Genomic DNA, 14,145 nt, shown 5'->3' with positions numbered 1-14,145 from the left:
CTGGCCAGCGATGTGGTAGGCAAAGCACAGTGACACTTTAAGAAGAAGCCTTATGAGGCCGCGCATGTTTTTACTTATTCTCCTGGGCCTATGCTACTGTCATCTGAGGACTTTGCCAAGTTGCTGAAGCCCCCAACCTGAGTCTCAGAATGAATACATGTGGAACAGAGCAGGCCCGACTGTCCACAGTGAGAAACAGGCGTGCCCACCCAAGCTCACTGTGGAGCAGCCAAGCCACTCAGGCAACCTGAAAAATCTGTGAGAATAACTACTGATGCTTTAAAGTCATTGGATTTGGGGGTGATTTGCTACACAGCATCGTTATGGCAACTGCTAACTGATACATCTGTACCAAAAATACACAACAGGCTGAAAAGACCAGGTATCATCATTTTTCTTACATGCAAACCTGTTTCTTATTTATGTTAATAACCTAGACCCCCAAAGGCATCTGAGTTAGGAATTCCTGCCATAAAACTATAAATTTGAGAACTAAAGAAGGTCAGGTTTATGAAATGTTTCTTAGTATGAGTACACAACTCGGTTGGACTGAAATGCCCATCGCTAATACGTCCTGTTTGGAGCAATCCGTAGCATGGCCACTCTGTCTGCATCCAACTTGGCCTCCAATATTCAAGGCAACTGGTTGAATCTCTTCAATCTCTCCTTTGGAACCTGATGGCTATTATTGTTGCAGGAAAGACTCTACCTGAGGTTTTTTTTTTCTGGATAGAATACCTATCTGGTTGGTTGAAATCATGAAGTGATTCATGTGTGTCTGACTATTATAACATACTAGTGTAGAATAAATCAAATTTAGTAGGCACCAATTCCACAACTGCCAATCAACCAGCCAACCAACCAACCCAGATCCCAGATGACTGGCACTTGAAGAGCTTAACAGGCTAACTTATAAACAGGAAGTACTTAAAACAACAGCAATATTAAAAACCAAGTACCCTCAGAAGGCAATAATTACTGCATCTGACTACATCTGCTTCACAATCCAGGAAAGTGGGAGTTTCATTCTCTATTAACCTTAGCCAGAGATATTTTCATCAAAACGAATCGTGATTACTTTTTACTGCATGTCAAATGCTATTCTTTATTTGGGGTGGTCGGGAATGCAGCTAAGCAATTCCAGACCATGCTATCTTTTGTGAAGATGTCTATGAAGTAGTTATCACAGCTCCTTATGAAAATATTGCTATGCAAAAGTTCACGGACCAAAACAAGACATTAATTTCCATAACTGATGTGTCCTTAGGAAAGAAATTACTATACAGAAAAGACAGAAACTTTGATGTTCCATGCACATCAGAGTAGAACTGTATAAATACCCATGTGCATAGTAGACAGCATGTTTTTTAAAATGTTCCCTTCACCTTTTCTTGTTATGATAACAGTTCATCACTAACACTTATTTTGAGCATAGCTTGCATCAAATACAATTCTAAATTCTTTATGCACATTAACTAATCTCCAGAACAAGTCGGGAGTAGATGTAATTATTATTCCCATTTTACATATGAGGAAACTGAGGCTTAGGGAGTCAGGAACCTGCCCAAGGACATTAAGCTAGTAAATGTTGAAGCGTGGGCATTCTGGCTCCAGAGCCAAAGAAAGACAACACCTGCCTCACTGAGAACTGCCACCATGATCATGTGGTCGGTTATGTTTTGTGCCCTGACTGTACAACCTCTGTATCGGTGCCGATGTCTCTCCTGCCAGGGTGCCTTGTCCTTCCGTCCATCCCATGCCAAACTCATCCATCTCTAATCCCCTCTTCCATGAAGACCCTGCCATTCCACAGTTTTACTGCCTTCCTTTCTTAATTCTCCAGAACACTTACCATCTAAAGATGATCAGATCCAGGTTTGAGTCCTGGCTCTGCCACTAACTGACCAGCTAAGTAATTTAGGGGCAAGTGATTTAACCTCTCAGAACCTTCCACTCCTCATACGTCAAATGCATTAACAGTTAATTTACCTCGTGTGATGTCTACAGGCGGATCTCGATGGTTTCCTGCGGATCTCAATAGTTTCCTGCCCGGCACCCCGTCTCGTAAGAGAACTCTCTCGTGGGAGGTCACCTTGTCCGCACACTCAGCCCGTGGGATTTGGGTGCGGCTAACCCCTTCGCCCTGGCTCCCGGTGACTGCACAACCCGAATCTGGCCTGGCCAACCCCCACATTCTATCAGCCTTAGCACTTTTGCTAGAACTATAACAGTGAGCCCTTCTCCTCCCACTGGGGTGACTGCTCCTGCTGGTGGCCACTGCTGGCATCTCTGTGGACAGCCCTCCTGACAACAAAAAGCAAAGCCCACCTGTGCATAGGGGAGGGACAGATCCTGACGCCACTGTCTGAGTATGTGAATGCAGTCGGGTCTGGCCTCCACGCAAGGTCTTTTCAGCTAATTGAGCCAACAGATCCCCTTCTTGTTTAGTTCAGATTCAGAATGTTCCTGCCATTTGCAAAGAAGAGTCCCAACTAACCCAGATGACCTAAGAATTAAATAGTGGCTATAAAGTGTATAGCACAGTACCCAGCTCATTAAGAAACTCAAAAAATGGTACCAACTGTCGCTACTGGTCCTCTGAATTAGCTTCTTGAAGGCAGGAAGGACTGGAGCCAGGTGTATCTGCACCCCTTACTACGATGTCACTTTATAGCTTTTCTGAGATTCTAGGTTTACCATTATGTACAACCCCCAATGTTGTGGTGAGGAGTACATGAGGATATACGCCTGGCAAGGCAATAAAATACTCTGCAACTTTTGCTTAACATTATCTCAGCCCGTAGGCTCCGATCTAACATCTCATATGACCGATGGGGAAATTAAGACCCAAAATCCTGAGACATCATTCGCCAAGAACATTGAGGAAGCTGGGGATTCAAATAAGCGAGCAGGCCATGCTAAGGGGGTCCCAGAACTGAACAGGGGCCCTGATGCCAGCACTGTGCTGCCCAAATCAGGCATCAATGCAAAGGGGCTTGTCTGACACCATTAAGGTACCTCCAGGACCCAGAGAAAAAGAAACTCACGTTGACTAAGCAGCCCCCACGTGCCATGCTCTGTGCAAAACCTGTCCTTGTATTCTTGCTACTCTGGGAAATTATTTATTCCTCTTCTGGTTAATTAAAAAGATGAACTATGAGTGCATATTGAAATTGTCTAACTTCTTCTATCTCTAAGGAGGAAACATAATATATAACTGGAGAAAGACACTAATTAATAAGCAAAATTTAACGTGAACTCCAGCCAAGTTGAACTGAGCTGTTCTATTTAAAGGCACATAGGAATGAAGAAAGGAACTTCAAAGCAAATGCCCTATTTTAGCTTGACTGTTTTATTGAGCGCATGGGGAGAGTTGCTTTGCCAAAAATAGAGATGGTTAATGAGGAGAAATTGGTGTTTTCAGTCGGTCTGTTGGTTTTCGAGATAGGGCTGTCCATTCAGAGATAACTATATTCCACAAAGAAGACAGAATAATGATCCGTCTCAGCGTCTGAGAGTTTTGAACAAAACAAAACCAGTTTTGAACACTGTCTGAGATAAGCTGAATGCATTCTTTCCCAAATACCTTCTATGATGATATGTACACATTTCCTTTCTACTAACACCAAACAACTTAGATATAATTCTAAAAGGAAGACATTCCTATGTTTTCAGCCTCTTGCCAACTTGTATAAAGGCAGCCCTTAACTTACCTTTTGGGGTCAGGGACAGGAAGCGTGAGCGTCTGCAGAGTTAGTATTAGTATTGGTATTAGTATGGTAATCCTGCCACAGTCTGACAGTTGGCTCCCCTTGGGTACCACTTTGGAAACGATGCTCCGTATACTTGGAAGGCCTCCTGGGCTCCCTGGGGGTATGCCGTTAGTGTGGACTCAGAGCAAAGGCAGGCCCTCCCTTTCTGTGCCTACTTTCCCCCAGCAATGGGCACATTCTGAGAGAGCCAACCTCCCCTGTGCAGGGCCCCGGCGGAGGGGGTGGCCCACCTGCCCGTGCTGCGCGCTCTCAGCCAGGCTGTCCTCTCGCCTGCGGACTTCCTCCAGTAACTGGGCATTCTTCTTCTTTTCCAGCTGCTGATTGTGCTTGAGGTTGGCCACCTTCTTATTCTGATCCTTCATATGCCTGAGAAAAGCCAGCACAGCTTGATTAAATTCAACCACAGCAGGAGCACGTGTTATCACAACAGAAGTGCTAAGTATTGAATATATTGTTATGGGTTCAGGAAAAGCTGGGACTGGAGAATACTCCATTTGTTCCACCACAGGTGTGTGGTGAGCACCCACTTACTGCCAGGTACCAGGATGGCAGTGGGGCTACAGTGGTGAAAGAGACAGGCGTGGTCTGCCCCGTCCCCGGGGAGCTTGGAGTCCAGTGGGGGAGACAGCAAGTGCCAAGGAGGCAGCATGCAGGCTTCCTGATGTTAGAGATGGCATGCTGTGAGAGAGAGATGAGGGGCACAGGCAGGGGGCTGGGGGAGGCGACTTCAGCCACTGTGGCTGGGAAACCTCCCAGAGGAGACAAGCCTGTGTGAAGGGGCCAGCCAAGAAACACCAGTGGAGGAGACCCCAGGTAGAAAGAAGAGCAGGTGTGATTCCCAGGGCAGGAAAGAGCCCAGCCACTTCCAGGAACTGGGAAGGCCTCAGTGAGGTCACCCCGGGCTGGGGTGGGGAGTGGGTAGAAGATGGGGCTGCAAAGGCAGGTGGGTGGGACTCGGCATGGTGAAGGGGCATGTACTTTGTCCTAACAGGCTGCTGTTCTCATCATTATTAGTCCTTTGGATCATGTTCCTATTCTGAGATCACAGTCCATTAGTTCGATTTTAAAGTAACAATCACAAGGATCCAATCAAAGGCAGCGCCATCACTCAGCGAAACAGAGTAACAGTTGGGCTAATCATCATGTTAAAGGAGATCTGCTTGCAATCAAAAGTTCTCAGTGAATCTACGGATGTCCAAGTGCAAAATCATAAAGTGATCAAGTGAGTGAGAGACTAAGGATAATGGACGGGTTAAAACAAACGAGGGGAGGGGTTACAGGCTGATACGGGCTGTTTCTCCAGCACCCGCGTTTAGGAAAACATTCCCCAGGTCTAGGTAGCCATGTTCACGGCGGCTGATGTAAATCTTGTCCAACACGTGAGCAGGCAGGAGGGCAGGACAGAGGGCTCCGGGGCAGTGACCCCCAGAGAGGAGGGCCAAGGAGCAGAATCACTCAGGGGCCTTTTCAGTCCTGTCGCCCACACTCTCCGGCGTTGCCAAGTCAGCCACCGTTCCCGAGCCTGACGCCCAGAACGAGATTATAGAGAGTCACGTGCTCTCTCAATATGCGATGACGTGAGATGACAACTAGATGAACAGCAAACATGCCTGAATAATCAAATGGAAGCCACTCTCACCAAGAAACTTTTACGTCTAGTCTTCACGGAATTAATTGTACACTCCCCTGCTCTCTCCCCCTCCAGGAAAAGCAAATTCAAGAGAACTGTTTATGAAGCGGAATAATTGTCTGTTAGGGATCCTGCTAATAAAAGTGTTCTGAACACTCTGGCTTCTTATGACTATTTACAGCACCAGCTGGAGAAGGGATTGAAATATACCTGGGGACACTTATTCAGATGCTACAAAGTGAGATAGAATAAGCATCTAGTCCATTAACATTTAGATTAGATCATTTTTGTCTGGTATTTCCCTATTTTTACCAGATATGGTAATGTACACAATGAAACTACCAACTCAAGTCTACACACTCATCTACTTTTGGGAAATTATCTTTTGGTTACCATACAAATATTAAGAACAACCTCTTGCTTCCTAATTAAACAATGATACATCATTTCCAAAGCTCATACTAAAGGAGAACAAGCACATTTTCTAGTTCTTTAGGAAATACGGCCAGTGCTCAGTAATAGGGTGGGATGGAGAAGTCAGTATTATTAGTGAGTTTGAAACAGCAATTTATGGGGTAAGAGAGAGATGGAGGCAGGTAAAGGAGTCATGACATTTAGAAGTACGCCATTCTCGTGCAGAAGAGAAAAATGCCCCCCACCCAGCTCACCTGATCTTTATTGAAGGAATGACCATTGGGATAGCTGCTAGTGTGTAATAACATCAGCATTGCTGAGAGTAAAAGCTGTAGTGACCTATCAGACTGCAGCATCCCAGCTGTGCAAGTAAAGCCACGTATAAATCAGGCTACACCCTGTAGAGCCCTCAACTGCCTCCCAACTCGGGAAGGTACACCTCCCCAGGGGTGCGGACTGCAAAGCCCTCTGGTGACACTGCCCCAGAAGAAAGTGTCACTGTGGCCCACTTCACAGGCTCCCACCAACTAGGCAACTCGGGTTCCCAGGCTCTGCTAGGGACTAACCTGCTCCGTGTTTGTGGGAGAAAAAAAAAGTTTCTTTGGAGTGAATTTTTTCTCCAGGGAAACACTGTTCAAAATATACCCAAGATGCACATTTTTAAAAACCGAATCACGAGCGGTGATGGACACAGGCTAGCTGGAGATGATAGTGATGGGCTCGGTTTCCAACATTCAACTTATACTGACTGGTTTCCTAAAGCAAGTCATGTCACTTTTCAAAATCCAGCCACCATTTAGGAATTAGGTTTAAACAAAAAAAATTCCAACAGGTATCAAGATCCACAATGGCTACTCTATTTAAGAATGAACGTCAAAGAGGACAGAATCCTGTTATTTTCATCACAACAGTCCATCAAATTCCAATTAAAATCAGAAAGTGTCCCCTCCCTTGTCAGTGAGAGAACATGGGGCTTTGAAGCCTCTAGAACCAGAGCTGGGAGTACGGGGAAGGAGGTCCGTGTTTCTCCGAGGGCATACCTACAGGACTGTAAGGAGAAAACCAAACCTTCTCTTCTTCGCCTCAGCAGAAACAAGATGCCATTTTTCACCCTTCTAGGCTCAAAAACTTGAAAAGACTGATGAGATCCATTGCTGGAGAGGACGCAGGAATCCAGCTCTCTCCTCTGCGAATCCCTCTTGCCAGTACACACCAAACTGTCCACACCAGCTGCCCCAGCAAACCCCTTCCGAGGAAAGGAGCCCACCAAAACACTTGCGCTTCAGCACAAACATGTAAGTACAAAGCTCCCGCTGCAGCACTGGATAGTGGAAGTTTGTGAACTGCCTCATGGGCCATTAGAAGGAAACCGGCCGGAGGAATCCAGTGCATTCAGACTATGGACCCCGGAGGTCGATGAGAGCAGAACCACAACACAGACACGGAAAACCCTTCAGGAGGTATTGTTAATTGGCAAGTAAAGTGAGTAGCAGAATTAACACACACAGTCCAATCTTACTAGGTTAAAATGTAAAAAAGGCTGTTTGGATGTACAGACACAGCGTGCATGGAAATGGCAACTCCAAGAAGCCCCACACCAGCTGTAAACAGTGGTTACTGCTGAGCAAGGGAAGAAGGGGAGCTTTCACAAGTGACTCTGTGTGTGTGTGTGTGTGTGTGTAAGTGAAGCATAAACACATACAAGAAAGTGCACAGGTATTAAGTGTACTGTTGCCCAATCAAAACAGAGAATTTGCCCTGACCCAGCCTCATGTCCTGCCCCCCACCCAGAAGTAATCACTTTGTGGACTTTATCTACCTGGATTCATTCTGTCTGTTCCTAAACTTTGTGTTTCTGTCATTACCCAGAGCTTCCTCTTCTGTCTGACTCCTTGACTTAGCACAAGGTTTTTGAGATCCATCCTTTTCGTTTTGTGTAAGTTCCACCTTACGGCTGAAATCACAGAGTATTCCATTATACGATTATACTACCCTTTGATTAGCTATTTCCTTGTTAAATGGATATCTGAGCTCTTTCCAGATTTTTTACTGTCAAGAATGAGGTTGCAATGAACCTTCTTGTACCAATTTTTTTGTGGACATATGTTTTCATTCCTCTTGGATAAACAACTAAAAGTAGGTTTAACTGGGAGTATAAAATGGTACAACCTGCATGAGGGACAATTTCTGGATTATATGAATCTTCCAGGAGATGCTGCAGTGCAGGGGCAAGGAGCATAAACTCTAGAGCGAGGCTCCCTTGGCTCCCATTACAAGTCCACCCCCTTCTAGCTGTGTGACTATGAGCAAGTTTGTTAACCTCTCTGAACCTCAGCTTCTTCATATATAAAATAGGAATAACTGTGTCTAACACATACAGTTATTGTGAAGAGCTGATGTGTTAGTATAGAGAAAATGCTCAGAACAGACTCTAGCACATTCCCTCTGTTGCATTCTTAGCTTACAATGTGAACATAATAATGTCTTGTATGATATCGTGAACACAGATTTAGTGTCTTGCTTCCCACACTACAATAGTAGGTATTTGAGTGCCTCAAACAATGGGCTTGGGAATGCACTATTAAACCCTTTTTGCCATACAGGTAAATTCCGCTCAGCAATAAGATGAGTTACACCCCTGGGAGGTCGTCCTAATGGAAGCACTGCAGGAAGGTCACGACACGCGTGGGTAAGTGATCTGGGATCCTGAGGCGACTGCACAAGTAGACGGGCCACACACACACACACAGTGCAAGCTAACAATGAGTATTACATGCAGAATTTCCCAGAATAAATGCTTTTGCTTTTAACCACTGAGATGATTCCACTTTTTTAAAGCTTGTAAATACCATTCAGTACTTCAGCATAACTATAAATCTTAGAAAGCTGTCAAAAATATTCCAAACATATTTTTATAGCACAAATGTGCTAAATGTCACAAGCATGACATTCCTTCCAGGAAGAGAAAGTACCCAGCCCGTTGTGGCTACCTGAACCCAGCACTCCTCCTGGCAAAGAGCAATTAGCAGGGCCAACGGTCTTAGGACTCGACTCCAGAATGAGCCGAGCACCTTGGGGTTTGCCTTTTGCTTCAGCCTCTCAAGAGCAGACACCTGTTTGGCCACTAGCTTTGGTGACCTAAGTCCTTACCAAAGCCCTTCGGGGGATGCCCTCCCACCTCCCCACGCCTTCTATCTTGGCTCCAAGCCTTCCTTAGTGGGTGCTCCTTGCTTCCTCATCAGTAGGCCTTGCATCCCCTACATCCTCTATTCCTACCGCCTGGGGCTACACCAGGACCCAGAATCAAGGCCACCCTCAATGAAAGCAAGGCTACTTCAGGTCAAGTGAATGCCAAAACACCTTAAAAAGACACCATTTATCATTTTCCAGGATAGCATGATGTTCCAGAACCTGATAACATAGCTAAAGAAAGATGGTTCAAGAGAAGGAAGCATTCGGATTTGAACACTTGGGCTTCGCAGAGGTGAAGGGTCTTGGCCTTCCACCTGGTAGAATCAGGGCCCTCCAGCAAAAGCCCGCCATGGGGGAGATGATTCTGTCAGGCTAGTCCTTGCTTGGCCTGAAGAAATGGCTGGGTGGTTTGACACAAACAGGGCTGAGAGGCAGGGTCGTAAGATGCTCCAGAGCAAGGTCTCTGTGGCCAGACCCGCTGCATTCTCCCAGCACAGGCACCTCTCGGAAGCGTCTGACCCTGGGCAGGTTGTCTCACTGGGGCAGGTGCATTAGGTGAGTTCAGAGACCTACGGCTCTTAAGCCAGCCCCTGGCACACAGCAGTGCTTTATCAAGGCCAGCCTGATCCCCCTGCCCCAAAACCCCTTCCGGAGCCCCAATCTGCGCTCTCCTCACCCCCAAGTTAGGAAAACCTAGGAAGCAGCAGGTCACGTAGCAGAGGGTGAGCACAACTGGCGCTGTGTTCCGGGCACATCCTGCAGGAGAAGAGGTTCCTTCTCTTGTAGATGGCTCACTCGGGGGAGGTTCCCAAGGCGACTCGCCCCAGCTGCTCTTCCTTCCTCTGGCCCTGGAGAGCCCCCCTCCCGGAGTATCAATGCAGGGCTGCCCTGAATGTGAACGGAGCCCAATGCCTGAGAGTCGACGCTCAAGAGAGCGGATGGTGGGGACCAGTTGGGCAGACCCAGGGGCGACGGCAGAGAGGCAGGCCCGCTCTGATGCTCTCTTGCCCTCCTGATGCCCCTGTTGGGGCTGGCATGCACCCACAGGAAACTCAAAAGGAAAAGGGAAAAGGCCAGGTCCTCCTCCAGGCACACAGTTCAATGCACTGACATCCGACCCAAGGCACTCTTCCTGGCGAGCAGACCGCACAGTTCCAAGGGTCATGTGACTAACCGACCCCAAATACATGTTTTATTATGTGGCCTCCCGCACAGGCCTGGCAACCGAGAGAGCCTGGGCTGGCCATGCAGGGCTGACGACGGGGGCCCTGGGATGGCTATTCTGGTTCCGGCCAAGCAGTAACTGTGTTGTGACGCTCTAGACGGGACTATGTGCTCAGGCTTCTCAGTCCCGAGGGTCCAGGAGAGGCAGATTCCCCATCGAGAGAGCCCAAAGCAGTGCCCCCCATCTCCACCTGCTCAGTGAGTGTCACCTGCTTCAGCCCATCACAGCCCACAGGTGCCACGGCATCTCAACACTCTGCTGGGGGTCCACCGCCCAGGGGTGCCAACGGGGAGCCAGGCAGGGGTGGCCCCTTCTCCCCGCCACCCCTGCTCTCACAACAGCTCAGCCCCTCACTTCCCACCTGCACCACGACGCTCTTCTCTCCGCACTGGTCTCCCTGCTTCCAATCTTGCTTCCCTTCAAATCCGCTCTCCATCCAGCAGCAAGAAGGAGTGTTTCAGAGCAAGTCAGATCACACACTCGTCAGTGTACAATCCGCCGATGGTTTCCCATTCCCCAGGGAATAAATTCACGTCCCTGAGGTGTGCACTACGCTCACCTTTACCCGGGGAATCTGGAATCCAGCCTTCTTTCACTCCTGGGTCACACCCACTCCTTCCCACTGGAGGGCACAGGCCCCCTCCCCGTCCCTCTCCAGCCGCCACTCCTCCAGGACCTGCAGGTCTCAGCTGAAACAGCACCTTTTCACAGGGGACATTTTTGGGGCCTCAAACCCAAGAAAGCCCCCTCCTCCCCCTGAACATGTCTATGGCTGTGTTTCAGGCGCTTCCTTCACCATGCACACCACGATTTGCTATCACACATTTACTGACATTTTTAATTGATAATATTGACTGTTTCAACACTAGGCATTGCTGCAGGAACAGAGCCCACCCTTGGGGATTCACAAGAGGGAGGGAGGAGATGCCCCCTACCCACATCGACTCTCCGCAGCCCAGGGGAAAGGGCGTCTCTGCGGCACAAACAGGATCATTTCTCGGCTGCTCACAACTCCCCGTCAGAGTTCCACACACTGTGCGCGAGTCCACGCTTCTTTCTGGGGCTCATACCAGCTCTGACTCCCCCCCCCGGACTCTTACCCTGTCCACTCTCCCAGCCACACCGGCCCTCCACCCACACCCTCAACATACTGAGTCCTACTGTCCTCAGGGCCCCTGCACAGTGGTTCCCTCTTCTAGAATGCTCCTTACCTCACTCCCATCCCAGCCCTGTATGTGAGTTACACCCCAAGGAACTCATTCTTATCTGTCGGACCTCAGCGTAAACAAAACATCCTCTGGGAAGCCTTCTCAGTCAATCTAGAAAGCTGGGGCCTCCTGTTATAAACTCCTAATCATGCTACGCTTTCCTTACTAAGGGCCCATCATGCTGATCCTTAATGTCTCCTTGTTCTTCTGTATGGGGTCATACCTGTCCCTGTCTTATTCTTTTCTCCACTCTAAGAATCTAGCACCAGGCCAGGTCCGCTGTCCCCAAGATTCCTGATGGACTGAATTTAACTCTGAAACCTGCCATGGTCTAGTCAAAGGATGAAACAGGCCCCCCTTGTGTCTGCTACATGTTTTATAGGAGCCCATGAAATTATTTAGGCACAGGTACATAGGGACTTACATGAATCAAGATGGTTCTCTTGTACTTGCTTTCAGAAAGGCACTTTCTATAAAGAAGAATTCAGTCTCATAATGAATATTATCTATTGGCAATGAAATGGTGCCCAGTAAAGTAAAAAGAAATAAGGTAAAACTGTACTGATGATGAATACAACTGGGCATTATTACCTGGTGCTAACATAAGAACAGCCTCGAGTTCTTGTTCCTATAAAGGTCATTCTTGAAATGAAGCTGAAAATCTAAAGGACTATGTCCAAAGACATGACCTGGTCTCTTTCTTAACTTTATTTATATTCAATAGATGGTTAAAAAAATCTCAAAAGTCTAAAAGTCTAAAAACAGGGATCAATGAACTTCTTTTGCAAAGGGCTAGATGGTAAATAACTTAAGCTTTGGGTGACATATGGTCTCTGCAGAAAGTACTCGAACTTTGTCACTATAGCATAAAAGTAACTGCAGACAGTAGGGACACAAATGTGCATGGCTGCATTCCAATAAAGCTTTATTTAAAAGAACACGTGGCTGGGCCAGAGTTGGCTAACCCTGGTCTAGACGTGTTCTCACATAGCCATCTAGCAATGCTCACCACATCACGTGATGTGCTCTCGGCATCTTACACATGTTAGCTCACTTAATCCCCACCACATCCTTCCGAGGCAGGTCCTCTGGGTATTCTCACATATGAGGAGAGTGACAGGGGCAGGATTTTCAGGCAGCCCGGCTCCAGAGGCCGCCTCCAGCCCACAGCCTCTGTGCTGCACCAGCCAAGTGCAGAGAACGTGGCGGTTCCTCCCTACGACCGTTCCCCTCTTCTCCCAGGCAGCCCCAGGAACTTCCAGACAGTAGCAACGGGAGTTGTCAGGGCACCATCTCTGTTCTGCCTTCCAACCACTTTAAGGCGCACACTCCAAACTTCACAGGAGGCCCTGAGCGGCAACTTCGTTGACTATTAGAAAGCTAGATGCATAAGATGTACTTGCCCGGGAATATTCGCTTCCCACCAGCCAGACGCTTAACAGCTTTGAGTTTTACAGCAGTAGCAACAGTTACTGAAATGAAGGCTTGGCTCTGAAGCAGAGCACAAAACGAACAAGGACGCTGTGCGATCTCCCTATTAATTTCCATTCCTGAGCCCACTCACCTTGATGTGACTACTTTCTGAACAAATTATTAGGTATTCCAGGTGAATCTAGCCTTGCGTGTAGACATGTGCAGGGTGCGTCCTATCCTGAGCTGCATCCTAACGGGTCTTTTTCTTTGTACACATTTAATCAGGGACGAAGAGTTTGAGGATGACAGAATAAGTGGAGATAAAAGTAAAAGCTCAGCAAAAAGGAGAAGTGAGAGAAAAACAAAGGGACAAAGGACAGTGACAGGTAACTAGGTCACGGATCCTGGGGCAGATCTTCTGAGACCATGGTGACAAACCAAGAAGGGCCAAGGCACAGATTAAAGCTCCAGCCCCGTTCCCACCACACAGCTTCTCCTTGCACATCATTTACCTCTTTTCACACAGAAAAGCTGGAATCTGAATGCCTGAAAAACAAAACATTCATCTAATTGCCACAATTCCATGGAGTATTGTATCCTTCGAAAGGCCTCCGACTCCACTGTTAAGACACAGGCACATTAGGGCCAATTTGGTAGGGTGTCAGTTGTATTTACAGTTTGGGGTAATATAAAAACATATGGAAACTGTGAAAATTGACCCCCAGGGGGCCAATGTTGGAGGAAACCAACATTCCACAGTCTGGCCAGAGGTTGGGGGCGATTTGCCCAGACAATATACAGCCAAAGCCACCTATGAGCATAGGGGCACTTCATGTATGCAAGACCTGTTTTTATTGCATCCAATCTGGAACTGGGCTGAGGCAGCCCAGACATAAAATAAAGCAGAGGTGTAAGAAGATAAAAATCTTATATGCTGATTTTCCAAATTAGAGTACAGAAATTATGTGCCAGAGCTTATGTTATTTCCTATCAGAAGTCCATGTTAAAATATTGTAAATAATAGAAATGCCCTGTGCTTTTGAATGTCACATTACGTGTCAGGCACTAAGCTAAGCACTAGAGAAACATAATCTCACTTAAACAATAACATCTTTATATGGACAGTATTTTATTTCCATTTTACAGATGAATAAACTAATGCTCAGAGAGGTTAAGTAATCTGCCCAACATCACACAGTTAGTAAGTAGAGGGTGCATGATTTGACCCACCATTTCTACAGTGCCAAAGCTCACAGTCTTATCTATCATGGCATATGGAAATAATATATT

At 47.1% G+C, this 14,145-nt stretch overlaps 1 protein-coding gene across 7 annotated transcripts in view; it reads right to left on the bottom strand.

Moving 5' to 3' along the window:
* ERC2 (ELKS/RAB6-interacting/CAST family member 2) overlaps positions 1–14,145 on the bottom strand; it is a 784,528-nt gene that overhangs the window by 352,867 nt on the left and 417,516 nt on the right. For all 7 annotated transcript variants that reach the window (XR_008991907.1, XM_057486391.1, XM_057486398.1 and 4 more), the window contains one exon: positions 4,004–4,139. Coding sequence is in view for 6 of the 7 variants with exons in the window: in XM_057486391.1 (XP_057342374.1) it covers positions 4,004–4,139 (136 nt within the window). In the remaining variant the exon portion in view is untranslated. The remainder of the gene's footprint in view (positions 1–4,003; positions 4,140–14,145) is intronic.

Source organism: Manis pentadactyla, chromosome 1 (genome assembly GCF_030020395.1).
Source record: "Manis pentadactyla isolate mManPen7 chromosome 1, mManPen7.hap1, whole genome shotgun sequence".
NCBI lineage: Eukaryota > Metazoa > Chordata > Mammalia > Pholidota > Manidae > Manis > Manis pentadactyla.
Note: the sequence above shows the minus strand (reverse complement) of the source record. Positions and strands in the feature narration are given on the sequence as shown.